General features: G+C 40.5%; 1 protein-coding gene across 2 annotated transcripts in view; it reads left to right on the top strand.

The window, feature by feature from the left end:
* man1a2 (mannosidase, alpha, class 1A, member 2) overlaps positions 1–13,524 on the top strand; it is a 143,076-nt gene that overhangs the window by 124,513 nt on the left and 5,039 nt on the right. For both annotated transcript variants that reach the window (XM_071481993.1, XM_071481984.1), the window contains exons 10-13: positions 1,343–1,458; positions 2,781–3,000; positions 4,138–4,310; positions 10,950–11,065. In XM_071481993.1, the coding sequence (XP_071338094.1) occupies positions 1,343–1,458; positions 2,781–3,000; positions 4,138–4,310; positions 10,950–11,065 (625 nt within the window). The remainder of the gene's footprint in view (positions 1–1,342; positions 1,459–2,780; positions 3,001–4,137; positions 4,311–10,949; positions 11,066–13,524) is intronic.

Here is a 13,524-nt window from a genome sequence, read left to right as displayed (position 1 = left end):
CAGAGAAGTCAGTTAAAAAATAAAAGTTTTCATTTGAGGTTGCTTCCCCAACTTTCAATTCAAAAACTGAAATTTTCCTCCTAAAACTGGGGAATTTTACCACCCATCTTCTAATTTGTTGAGTTCAAAATAACTCTGCTGGACCTTTCCATTTTCTCTTTTATTCTGTGTGGAAATGAAAATGTGATTTGACTTCCATCATGTTGGCCATAAGCTGTCTCCATTGGAGGTTTTAATGAAGACACCATTTACAGTTGAAACATGATGCAAAGGAAACACTGAACAATCACATGAACAATCAACAAAAAGCTAATTGTCAAAAAGTTCACCTAATAATAATAATAATAATAAACATTATTTGTTTCATACATGAAATGCAGCATAAAAGTGCTTTACAACAAAAGAATTGCATGCACTAAATACATCATATGAAAAGACATCAATGTAAATAAACATAAAATATGTTAAAAACATTAATGTAAAAATAATAACATAATAATAATAAAAATAGAAAATAAAGTTAAAAATAGATTACATGTATTACATGAAATCAGTGAGACATCAATTGTTATACATTTCAGAGCTAGTTAATTGCTAAAATGAAGAGATAAGTTTTTAGCTTTTTATAAAAAACTTAACTTACTTAGTGAACAACAATCAACAAAATGTTAATTTTTAGTTTTGTAGATGATTTAGTAGTCGTTCATAAAAACCGAGTTAACAGAAGAAATTTTAGTCCTTTTCAAAAGAGATAACAATGTGTTTGTATTCTCTTGTACTGTGAGGTGATGACAGCTAATCCTAAACATATAACAGTCTTTTCTCTGGTAATATTGTGAACAATATTTTACAGGTCAGTGAAATTGCCCCTAAAATAGACCCATTAAAAATGAGATCAACGCCCTCTGGAGAGAAGAGTTTATTTTCTGAGTGTGATCACAGTGACTGCTGGCTAATGTCCCATCTTCACTACGTGTTGCCCTGCTAATCAGGACAGCCATGAAAGCTGTGTAAACCTCCAAGAGGACAAATGGGGATGTTGAAATGTGAGCACATCAGGGAAAGGGTAAACAAAACGGGAAAAGAGAGGACACGCGCTGCCAATATAATGTGGGTGTAGAAAGAAAAAAAACACCCAGGGCTTGGATAGATGCTTTTCATGCCATATGCTGCATTCTGCCAAGGACTTTGAGGCAAAGTCGAAAAATGAATAATTCATTTTGGCTTTCTCATTTATCTGTCTCTCACTGTTTTTCTTTTTTTTTTTCTTGCTCTGTCACATTCTTTCCCTCCGTGTCCCTTCACCCTGCTCTTTTTAACTCTTTTCTCTCTCTCTCTCCAGATCACACCTCAGTCGGAGGACTAGGGGACAGTTTTTACGAGTACCTGCTTAAGGCGTGGCTCATGTCAGACAAGACGGATACGGAAGCCCGCAAGACCTACGATGACGCCATCGAGGTACAGTCCAATCAGAGATTAGTGTGCATCTATTTTGTGCAGTAGCTAGTAGATGCTAGCTGCTGACCAGTTAAGAGACACTCCCTTGTAACACAGAGTACATAATCTTAGGAAAACAAGAGAAAATAAGAGAGGAAAAGAGAATATAGTCCTTTATTAGTCCCACAGTGGGGAAATTTGCAGTGTTACAGCTGCAGAGTGGACAGTACAAAAAAGAACTGCAAAATGACATATACTAAAAATTTAAAAAAAGATCAATAATAGGTAATAATATAGTATTTACAAATAGATAGTTCAATATATAAAAAGCAGCAGACAAAACAAACAACTTTATTTATATATTCAAGAAAACTCAAAACTTTCTTTTCACAGTTGATTAACAGAAGTCATTTATTCTTGTGGTGTATAAAAACACTGCTTTAAAACACAGTTACAGAGAGAGAGATGAACTATTACAGTAAAGACAAACTCTCTTTCAGAAGAAATCCCACATAATAAATTAGTTTAATTTGTCTTGACTGTACAGCACACAACATGTTCTAACATCAGACCCTTGACTCTGATACTATAAAACTAGGCCAGTATCACTGAACTGCAGAACCACAAATCCATCAGTCTCAGACCTTTAATCCCAGTCCACAAGTAACAGCACTGATTGTAATTGCCACCAGTTATCCTGTTTTTAATAGCAGCATTGATTCAGAACATTAACTTCACTCACTGCCGACAGTTTCCAATGCCCATATTTTTAAAAGAAAGTCAGAGCAGATTTGTCAGGGAGCAGATGTTGGCGGCCTGTAGCTGATGAAGATGTCTGTCAATCAGTGAGAGAGTGTCAGAGAGTGAGCAGAACAGATGCTGCAGAGCAGAGGCTGAGCAATGAGGCTGGATTTTGATTGATTTCTCACTTTGTTCTCTTTTATTCTGTCTGACCCTCCCCTGACCCACATATACATACAATCACAATGTCAATGCCCCATTCACACAACTTAACCCCATTAATACACACACACATACTCTTAATATTCCATTTATAACCTCCATTCACACTATAATAAATACTGTCATTCGCCCTTTTCTGAACTTATATCTTCAAATATTCACATTCTTGCCCAAACACGTACATTTCATGCATCTGTATCTTTTCACTCACTTCCTGATTCTTCATACAACATCTGTCCACATTCTCTCTGAAAACCTGCTGCTTCTCTCCTCCTTCTCACAAAAATCTCTCAAATCTTTATTCACTTTTGCCACAAATGCCCTCACACACACACATACACACACACACACACAAACTCCCACTCCCTCCGTCCCTTCAGGCCATCGAGCGCCACCTGATCCGCAAATCCAACGGCGGTCTGACGTTCATTGGTGAGTGGAAGAATGGCCACCTTGAGAGGAAGATGGGTCACCTGGCCTGCTTCGCCGGGGGCATGTTTGCGTTGGGTGCTGACGGCTCGCCCGACGACAAGGCTGGACACTACCTGCAGCTGGGAGCTGAGATCGCACACACCTGCCACGAGTCCTATGATAGGACAGGTGAGAGGCACAAACACACCGACACACACATGTACTTATAGTATGAATAAAACCAGTGCGATAGCACAGAAAGAGTTTGTCTTCATTTTGTTTACAAAAAAAAAAAACACCCTGAAAATAACCCATGCATCTGCCTTAGGAATTATAGTTTTATTACAGACTCGCAGATAAGTTTTTTTTATGTTTTGGCAGGTATTACATTTTCAGTTGCTCGAAGCGTAAATATCAGCTCAACAGGGACCTTTAAAAATACCTGCTCGCAATGTTTTCTGATGAGCATCAATACTTGTCAGCAAAGAAACGCCACTGTGTGACCTTGCATTGTGACTGTGTGTGTGTGTGTGTGTGTGTGTGTGTGTGTGTGTGTGTGTGTGTGTGTGGGGGGTCAGAAATCATAAGGCTGCTTTGAGAAAAAGGAGAGGTTGCCGTGGCAACAAATGAAGATGGAGAAAGAGAGTGAGAGGGAGGGAGTGGTGGCTGTGGTGATAGCAGCGGACAGGCTGCCTAAAGTCGGCCTGTTACTTCTTAATGAGCAGTCATTCATGGAGACCATCGAGTGTGTGTTTGTGTTTTACTCCTTTCAGAGAGACAATGCTGTCACTGCCTTGTCAGCTTCTGACTAATTTTCCACACTTAGACTCTTAATGCCTGTCACGTTTAATTGGCTGAAAACACTGGTTAGAAAAACATGAAAAACCAGTAAAATCAATGGGGTTGGAGGGTTTTTATTGCTTTATACACACATGCACAGACACACACACACACACACACACACACACATGCATAGACACACATGGGTAGTAATTCAATTAATTTTTATCTCCTAACTCTTGTTCTCCTCTCTTCACCATTCTTCATTCCCTGTTTACCTATCCTCCCTTTCTTCCTCCCGCGCACTTCTTTCATTCACTCATCGTTCTCCTTCTCTCCTTCACCATCTTGCTCTTCCATTTCTTGTTTTCTCCTCTCCCTGTTTGTCTTTTTTTCTGTTCATCCCTCTCCCTCTGTCTCTCCTGTTTTTCTTTCTGCCTCTTTTCTCATCCATCTCTCCATGTCACCTCTTCTCCTTCCCTTCCCTTCTCTCCATCCTTCCCTTTTTCTCTAACTCTTTTCTATCTCCGCTTTTCTTCCCTCAAGTGCTGAAGCTCGGCCCAGAGGCCTTTAAGTTCGACAGCGGCCTGGAGGCGGTGGCTGTGCGGCAGAATGAGAAGTACTACATCCTGCGGCCGGAGGTCATCGAGACTTACTGGTACATGTGGAGGTTCACCCATGACCCAAAATACCGGCAGTGGGGCTGGGAGGCAGCACAGGTAAAGAGCGTTCACTTGTACACACTATATAACATTTTTGTCATTAGTGGATAAATAATTTAATCAGCTTGAGTTTAATGGCTGTATTTTTTTATTTTTTTTTACCGACCTCAAAACTGCTTTGTACAGTGAGAAACACCAGGTAGGATTTGGTAAGACATTTGTTGAACTTGCTTTGCAGCACCAAACAAGTGTAAGACCAGATACTGCTAAATGAAAAGGAGCTAAAGCTTTGGGAGTAGCTGGCATTGTTAAATGGAGGACAGCTGGGAAACAGGGAGAGTCTGATGAGTCCATGAATCATCAGCTCTTGCCCCAGTGTCTTGCTCTTGAAAACAACTGCAGACAGAGAGTGGCTATAAACTGGCAACATCCAGTGGGGTTTATGGGAAATGAGTAAAGTAATCTAATAATGGAAGAAAAAAAAAATCAACCGGAAATTAATGAAGTTAATTTAAGTGTCGTTAGCAGCCCCAATTTGTTTGGCGGCTCGTTCAACAAGCTAAAGACAAGATGTGTGTTTACGGTTGTAAAATTAGATGAGAAGGAGACTTCAGCAGGAAAGCCAGTGTGGGTTGTTGTTCTTCAAAGTGTGTGGCTTCTGTGTTGTGTAGTTGCTGATGACACCAAATTACAATTAACACCTCGTGGTTGTCTGCCTCCACCACTCAGACTAGTTTCAGATTTCATCCCTGTTTATCCAGAGGCATATAGAGTATGAAGCATTTGTGTGAAATTCTGTCATAATTGCTGTGTGAAGTCTTGAGTAATGGCTAAAAAGTGTTTTGTGAGATCACACTGACCTTGACCTTTGACCTTTGGCCAGCCAAAATCTAATTAGTTCATCCTTGAGTCCAAGTGAATGTTTGTGTCCATGAGAAAGGGACAGAATGAAATGGACAACCTGAAAATAATATGGCTCTGGCTGTCACTGGTGTGGAGGTATAAAAATATAAAATATAGAGTGAAAATTTCTCCCTTTTAGTTTGTGGACACACAACGAGTGATTTAGAGAGGACCAGAAAAAATGCAGTTTAACTTCAGGTGCATGTTGTCGAAGGAAATTCAAAGATCACTGAGTCCAGACTTTGTCCAGCTCCATTTTTATGCCTGCGTACCACCAACAGTCATGGGCAGCAGTATGCTTTGTGGCATGAGCTGAAGCATTTAAAGCACCGTTGTGTAACCATAGATGAATGCAACCTTCTCTTTAGTAATGCTGGTTGAAATAAAAGGAATAGAGATTGGACTGAGAGACGCTGAGAATTACCCTTTCTTTATTTGATTTGGCTCCTCAACATATTTTTTGATTTTATTATCTTCTTCATATCCATTGAAAAACAGAGTTTTACTGCAGTCGAAACAATAATTATGTCAGACCTTGCGTTATTTTGAGTCTTGATTCATCTTTCTGCTAAATGTCACCAGCAGAATAACAATGTTCCTGCTTTCTGCTTTTAATATGATCAACAACGTGTGGCAGGAAGTTGTTCTAAGCTGTAAGCAGCCACACAGCAGAGTGACGAGTGTATCCCAGTGTCTTGTTTTGACGCCTCAGGTCTGTGTAACACGTAGACTGTGTGAGTGGTGTAAGGGATGAGAGGTTGTGACCTCACAGTGAAACACATGTAGATTTGTGTCCATAATTATAACAGTGGTTGATGGCTGCTGATGCAACCAGGCAGCAATGTAGAGAGCCACGTTTTTTTTATGTGTGGGTTGGTGTGTGCGGGAAGGTGGATGTGAGGACTTTCAGGTGTTATTGGTTATTTATTCCTTTTGTGTTTTAATATGAAAAGCTTTATGAAAGTAGAACAGGAATAAAAGCCCTCTCTATCCTTTTCACTCCTCTGCTCCACTTCTTCTGACAGAGGATTAAAGAGCTCGTCTCCTCTACGCCAGCCGATGTGTCTTCTCTGTCTAAATCTCAGCCGACCTGCTCATCATCAATTTTTTTTCTCTCACACTCTTTTCATACTCTCTTCTTTTCTCTTTTTCCTGCCAATCTTCTTGTCACCTTTTCTTCCTCCATGTTTAAGCAGTAGAACTGCTTCTCTTTGTTTTTCTAAGTGGGAGTTAAGTGCATACACACTTTTGAGCCAAGCAAATGTGCTGGCAAGTGTGTGCATGTGTGTGTGTGTGCGTGCGTGTGTGCGTGCGTGCGTGCGTGCGTGCGTGCGTGCGTGAAAAATAGATACTGTCACAGTTATGTCACTGTTTTATACTTGCTGTAATTCCAGGTTTCTGGATCATAACTGTTTTTTCACTGTGACTCTGAGGTTCAACACTGTTCACCTGCACTGACATGGACACAACCAGTGTGAGTTGTCAGTATCACAGCAGGTTGAAACATCATTTTACAAAAATGACAGTTCAGAAACAGGTATGGGTGCAGTTCCATACAACACACTAATTATGGTACAGTTTGATTTATACACATATTTCATAGGATACTGTTTTACATACTTAACCTTTTTGTAAGAACAGGAAAAAATAGGATATGTCCCATCAGACAGTTTTTTTTCCATCTGTGACGAGCTCCTCCATTTCCATTTGGATTTTGTTGCAGGAGAATAATGTGTATTAGCACCACACTCAAAGACTTGTATTTGGTCATTTCTCCAGTATGAACACACTGCATACTCAAAACCTGCCCAGAATTAGTATTCAGGATGAATATTGTCCATCTTGGATACTCCACTTTCTGCTTTTTCTTCTCTTTGCATTTTTCCATCTCTTAAATTTTTCCCTTTTCTTTCTGTATTATTTTGTTTCTTGATATTTTACTGTTTCTTGTTTCTCTCTCTCACTGTCTCTCTCTCTCTCTCTCTCTCACACACACTCACACACTCACACTCACACACACACACACACACACACACACACACACACAGACAAACAGAGTTATAACTCTCTCACACACCACCTGAGGCTCTCTCGATTTTCACATAAAGCAATGTCAACGTCCCACACACACACACACACACACTTTTCAGAAACACCTGTGGTCTTATTGGTACATTACCTCAAAGCTCAGCTCCTCTCTCTCACACACAGACACACAAACACACACTCCCCCTGTACCTTAGCTGCATCCATCTGGTGCTCCAAACCTGCCTGTTTGTCACGCTTCCTCTTTTCATAGCAGCCATTAACGTTAGCTGGCTCTTACCTGTGTGTGTGTGTGTGTGTGTGTGTGTGTGTGTCTGTGTGTGTGTGTGTCTGTGTGTGTGTGTGTCTGTGTGTGTGTCTGTCTGTCTGTCTGTCTGCCTGTCTGTGTGTGTGTGTCTGTGTGTGTGTGTCTGTGTGTGTGTGTGTGTCTGTGTGTGTCTGTCTGTCTGTCTGTCTGTCTGTCTGTCTGTCTGTGTGTGTGTGTGTGTGTGTCTGTGTGTCTGTCTGTCTGTCTGTCTGTCTGTCTGTGTGTGTGTGTGTGTGTGTCTGTGTGTCTGTCTGTCTGTGTGTGTGTGTGTGTGTGTGTGTGTGTGTGTGTGTGTGTGTGTGTGTGTGTGTGTCTGTCTCTCTGTGTGTGTGTGTGTGTGTGTGTGTGTGTGTGTGTGTCTGTCTGTGTGTCTGTGTGTCTGTGTGTAGACCATGCCTGTGTCACTAGTGTGTTTTTGTTTGTGTGTGTACCTTTACCCGTGTGTGTGAAGGTGAAACCCAGCTGCAGTAATGTGAAATGTGTCATCACTTAGCCCCTGCAGAACCCCTGCTCCTCCTCTTACTCTTCCTACAGGTAGACTTTTAACAGATAATTTATTTAGCACAGATGGTTGTTTGTGTGTGTGTGTGTGTGTGTGTGTGTGTGTGTGTGTGTGTGTGTGTGTGTGTGTGTGTGTGTGTGTGTGTGTGTGTGTGTGTGTGTGTGTGTGTGTGTGTGTGTGTGTGTGTTGCACAGGCTGTTGCGGGACACTGCAGTGTGGATCCAGAAGGGCAAAGGCACGTCTGACTCAACAGCCCATGAATAACAGATATTACGGTCGAAACTCCTTGTGACGAAAATTTGCTGACAGCAAAGTGGTCACTGGAGGACAGGATGGAGGGAGAAGACACACATTTGTGTGTGTGAGAGAGAGAGAGAGAGAGAGAGAGAGCGAGAGAGAGAGAGAGAGAGAGAGAGAGAGAGAGAGAGAGAGAGAGAGAGAGAGACTAAAAGACAAGGACAGAGATAATGCTTTCAATTACATGTGTTAATAATTAAAGTTGAAAAGGTATGAGCAGGACTGAAATGCAGCCAGAATTTTTATGGAGGCAACAAATTTCACTGTAACAAGTCCTCAGTGCAAATCAGCAGAGCACACAGGTACCAGCGCACTGTCACTATCACCAGCTGGATGATCGCTGCATTTTTAATGAGATATTAACAGGCTGGTTTTTGGTGGTGTCTACAGACGGGGAAGGAACCTGCTTGTTTTCAATTAGACGATATTTTTATATTCCTCAGAGCCAAAAAAAAAAAGTACCTTACATTTGCATTAGAGCAGTGGTTCCCAACCTGAGGGCTGCAAAAGTATTGCAAGTGGGCCAACAAATCATTTGCAAAACAGTACAATTTTGGTGAAAAGATGTAATGTAAATTTTAAAAAATCTCGCTCTATATATATATATATATATTTATATATATATAAATAATAATTAAATTTTTTTTTAAACAAAAGGTGATCTTTAAAAATACTAAAAATGTTTAATTTTCTCTTATTAAGGCGCATCTCTGTGATAAGTCAATGATAGGAACTCGTTGCTGACTGAATAATTGAGCTTCCCCTGCTTTCAGTTCAGTGCTGAATGTTGAATCATTACCAATAAGAAGGGCTCTGAGAAGACATTATTTGGCCTCCGTAGTGTTACGGGGACAGATGTGGCCGCCAGTATGTTTGATATTTCCAATAAACCAGTAAAGAAATAAACCAGTGTGTCAGAAGTAGAGTGCTGTTTGTTTTGAGAGTAGAATTAAAATCAGCATCTGAGAACAGACATATTTATGGAGAGATGGCCACAACTTTACACAGGATGTGTCACAACTACAAGACTCAAGTATCTACTCTTCTTCTTTCTTGATATTTATTTATATTGGTTTATTATTTCTATTAGTCAACAAGATCACCTGCTCTACGTTTGTGAGTTGTTCTGTCGTGTGTGAAGTTGATGCACAGTTATGTTAGAAATAGAGAAGACGTTTAATTAGGTTCCTTTTTTGTGTGAGTGATAGATCACTTGCTTGGAGGGAGTTTCATTTCATCTGGCACAAACATTCGTTTGAACTCAAGGATGAACTGATTAGAATTTAGTGGTCAAAGGTTAAGGTCAGTGTGACCTCGCAAAACATATTTTTGTACATTATTCATACGCTAATTATGACAAAGGTCACTTAATACCTTAACTACATACTGTATATTATAGGATTCTGGATAGACATGGATGTGAACTGCAACTTGATTGGTTGGCGTGGTAATTCTGGCTGTCATAGTAACACAGAGGTGACAGAGGTTTTCTCACTTCTGGATGCAACAGTAACTCTGAGGTTTTATTGTGGCTTATTCTGGATGTTTTTCTCAGTCGCAGAGCACAAAGTGCAGACATCAGACCGGGCTCTGCTGTTATCTGACTGGCTGTCCTCCACGTTTCTTGTTTTTGTTCCCATGGAAACATGAACATCACATCTGTCATGGTCAGCGGCTCGGAGATAAACCCTCAAAAGCCAAAGCGAATGGATAGAGAGAGGATTTCCATCACAATTCAAACCACCTACAAGTGTGTTTTACATTTGTCCTAAAAAGACTGGACATGTGTCTCTTTGTTAGAAGATCCAGACTTTATCAGACGTCCAAAGAAATCAGATTCAACCTGTGTGTGTGTGTGAATGTATCTTAAAATCCATGCTGCACAGATTACATGTTCAAAAGCTGCAGTTTTCCTAATCACAAACAGAAGGAAATCAGAACAGCTACAAACTGTAATAAGTGGTTAGAAAGAAACATCTCAGGCTGCCAATCAACGATCATTCATTCAGTGGAAATCAGCAGACAGAGAAAGAGCCCTGAGAGACAACATCGCAGGCTCAGCATCACTGAAAGGGAAACTTTTCCTCTGTCGCCACAGTGTTCCCACATTTGGAAGCTGCTTCATGAAGAGAAAACTTGAGAGAAGGAAATGTAAATGCAGGGAGGCAGGGTGAGGTGTTTGTGGTAATCTTCTTTTCATCCCGTTTTTTCTTTTCTTTTTTTCTTTTTTTTTTTCTACAACTGCTGTTTCCTGTATGTGTCTCCACAGGATTTGCTCTAATCTGTCACAAGCAAAGAAATTAATTATAGCATGCTTTTGTAAGCTTATTAAAACTGTGCTCTCCCCCACCCCCACCTTTTCTCTTTGCCCTTCTCCTTTTGCCTCTCCTCGTTTTTCTCCTCCTCCATGTGATTTCTCTATCATTCTTTTACCTTCTTCCTTCTTTATTTGTTTCATTTCTACCCCACAACTTAAATTCCTCCTCTTTGCTTCCTTCCCTTCATACTTTGCTGTCTCCTAACATCCTTCCTTCTTCTACTAACCTTCTTTCTCCCTCCCCTTTTCCTCCTTCCTTCTCTTTCCAACCTTCTTCTTCCTCCTCTGTTCTGTTCCTTCTCTCCTCCCCTCCGTCCTCTCCAGGCCATTGATAAGTACTGCAGGGTGAGCGGAGGTTTCTCAGGGGTGAAGGACGTCTACTCTTCCAACCCGACCTACGACGACGTGCAGCAGAGCTTCTTCCTGGCCGAGACACTCAAGTAAGCCAACACTAATAGGCTGATTAATTGGCTCGATCTACGAATCATCAGTGTGGTTGTTGATTAATTAATCACTTTAATGATTTGATGGGGGGGGCTGATTGAGGGCACATGTCGTTGAAAAGTGATTGCTCATATTTTATAGATTTTTTTTTAATAAATGAGAAGAAAAATTCAAAGGCTTTGGTCTGTGATGGTCAGTCACAGACCTTCACATGAATTCTTTTAAAGGAAAAGTCCCCGTTTTTTTCAAATCTTACTTAAAATAACACTCACATGCTTATTTGTAGATTGTAACAGTTTCTGGTCACTGTAAAGGTTCCTCCAGAAGAAATCCATTTCTGATATAAGTGATGCAGGACAAAATCCACAGTTCTCATCCTGTGAAAAGATGCATTTTGAAGTTATAGTTATAGGTTATTTGAGGTTTCATCAGTCTGCGTTTAACCAATCAAGTGGGAATCCTTCAGTTATAGTCTTGTTATAATAAAATTTCCTGTTTGTGTTTCCTTGCTGAGGTGCAATGAAGAAACTCTGAATTTCATATGAGAAAGGCTGAAGCTGACAACTAACTCATATTAGTTTCAGCTTAAGCTGAGTAGGTGTTTTTGTGCTGAAAGAACACAAACTTTACTTAGCTTCAAGTCATGGTAGACAAAACAAATGTAGCTGATTATGATTGTTTCAGAATACTTAGTCTAAGAAAGATTTGTACAGTAACATATTGTCCTGGATACTGTACATGCAGCAGCGCTCCCTAGTGACTTAATGAAAGCTTTGCTATATTCAAACAGTTCTAAATGGGGATTTTATAGTCCTTTGACAACCTTTATATTTTTGAAATTTAAATGCTCCCAATTATCAAAACAACACTTTCAGAATCGTTTCACATTTTCATTCTGGCCAGTTTATCTCTCCCCTAAGTCAGTGCTTTTATGACTTTGGTTTCCAGATCACTGGCTGAACTTTGTTTGTGTTGGATTGTTGTATGAATCAGCAGAGCTCTACCAAGGGTAAAAACAGGTTAACTCACTGACATCTGTTGTTATTTTTCCCATTAGAGGCCTTTGCTCTGAGCACAGTGGGCAGGCATCACACTTTGTGTGCAGCCACAAAATATGTTAAAGGCCAGCTGGTGCAAAGGCCAGCTCTCATGTCTCTGTTGTACATCATCATCATCACTGGTGGATGATGGGAGAAGAGGCACTAAAGGCAGGCTGTGACCCAGAGGGAGCAGTGAAGCCTGCTGTGGCTCTCTGAGTCCCCCTGCTGGCAGCTCAGTGAACCAACACTGAATTTGTGAATCAACCAGATGTAATGGAGGCGTCCACAGTTGTTACTGTCAATCAAACCATCTGACAGGTCAAAGATAATCATACAGAGCACACGAGGCGTGCATTAGCAGGGGGCTATTTATCAGCCCTTCATTTTTAGCTTCAATGTGTCTGAAATTAACATCCACAAAGCATCAAATGCCAGTAAAATGTGTCTTTGGAGTATAAGTCGTTAAAGGTCACCTGCCACTCTGCATGGTAACTTTGTGAGACGATGACATTTGCACGGCTCACTGATCTACAGCCTTAGTGTCTATCTGTTCTTGATGTTTATCATATCAAAGCTCTGTGTCAAACAGGCTGCTGATTGGCTGCCTGTCACAGCAATCTGCACACAGATGTAGCATCCGGGCCTCTGTTCCTTTGCTGTGTGGATAGTAAGGCTTTCAAATGTGAAACTTCATGACTGAAGCAGCATGTGTGTGTGTTTTAATTAGATTTCACAAAGAATTACACACCCAATCTGTCACAGGCAAGTGAGCAGCTTTTCAATTAAAGCTCTAAATACTAACAGGCTGTACACAAAAATGCAGGTAGATTCTTTCTGATTCTTTTAGCTGAAGCTATTAGCTTAAGGAATCGAAAATATGTTTTATTTTCTATCTAAATATAGGAATGCATGTGAAATACTGTGCAAAGCATTTGAAGTTACAGAAAACATCAAGTAACAGCTGAAAATCACCAGTGACACTGATCCTATCTCATGGAAGTCCAGACACCAGGACTTTACATGCAAATAAAAGACCACTGTAGAAAAAACAATGCCTTGCTGTTGTGACACAAAGTGTGAAGAAAACAGAGGACTGCCTCCTGCACTAAACTGTCTAAACCAAGTCACTTTATATGGTGTTGTGGCTGAAACTCACACTGTACACAAATGTCCTTAATTTGAATCTCTTGGAATATTCTCCATGGACGTTTCATGTCGACAAATCTCAAAAGACCTGAACTGTCCAACACTTCGCAGCAGTCGCTGATTAGACTACCGACCATCAATCACACATGGAAGTAGATTTTTTCTGTTTTTCTCTGTGACCAAACTTACAAACCTGTGTCTGAACTCGGGTATAAAGTTCAAATAAAGGAAGAGGTAAGAAGACGACAGTCAGTGTTAACACCCATTGA

The sequence above is a fragment of the Trachinotus anak genome, unplaced genomic scaffold, assembly GCF_046630095.1.
Source record: "Trachinotus anak isolate AG129_WGS33_773 ecotype Australia unplaced genomic scaffold, CSIRO_AGI_Tana_v1 ptg000001l, whole genome shotgun sequence".
NCBI classification, from domain to species: domain Eukaryota; kingdom Metazoa; phylum Chordata; class Actinopteri; order Carangiformes; family Carangidae; genus Trachinotus; species Trachinotus anak.
Note: the sequence above shows the minus strand (reverse complement) of the source record. Positions and strands in the feature narration are given on the sequence as shown.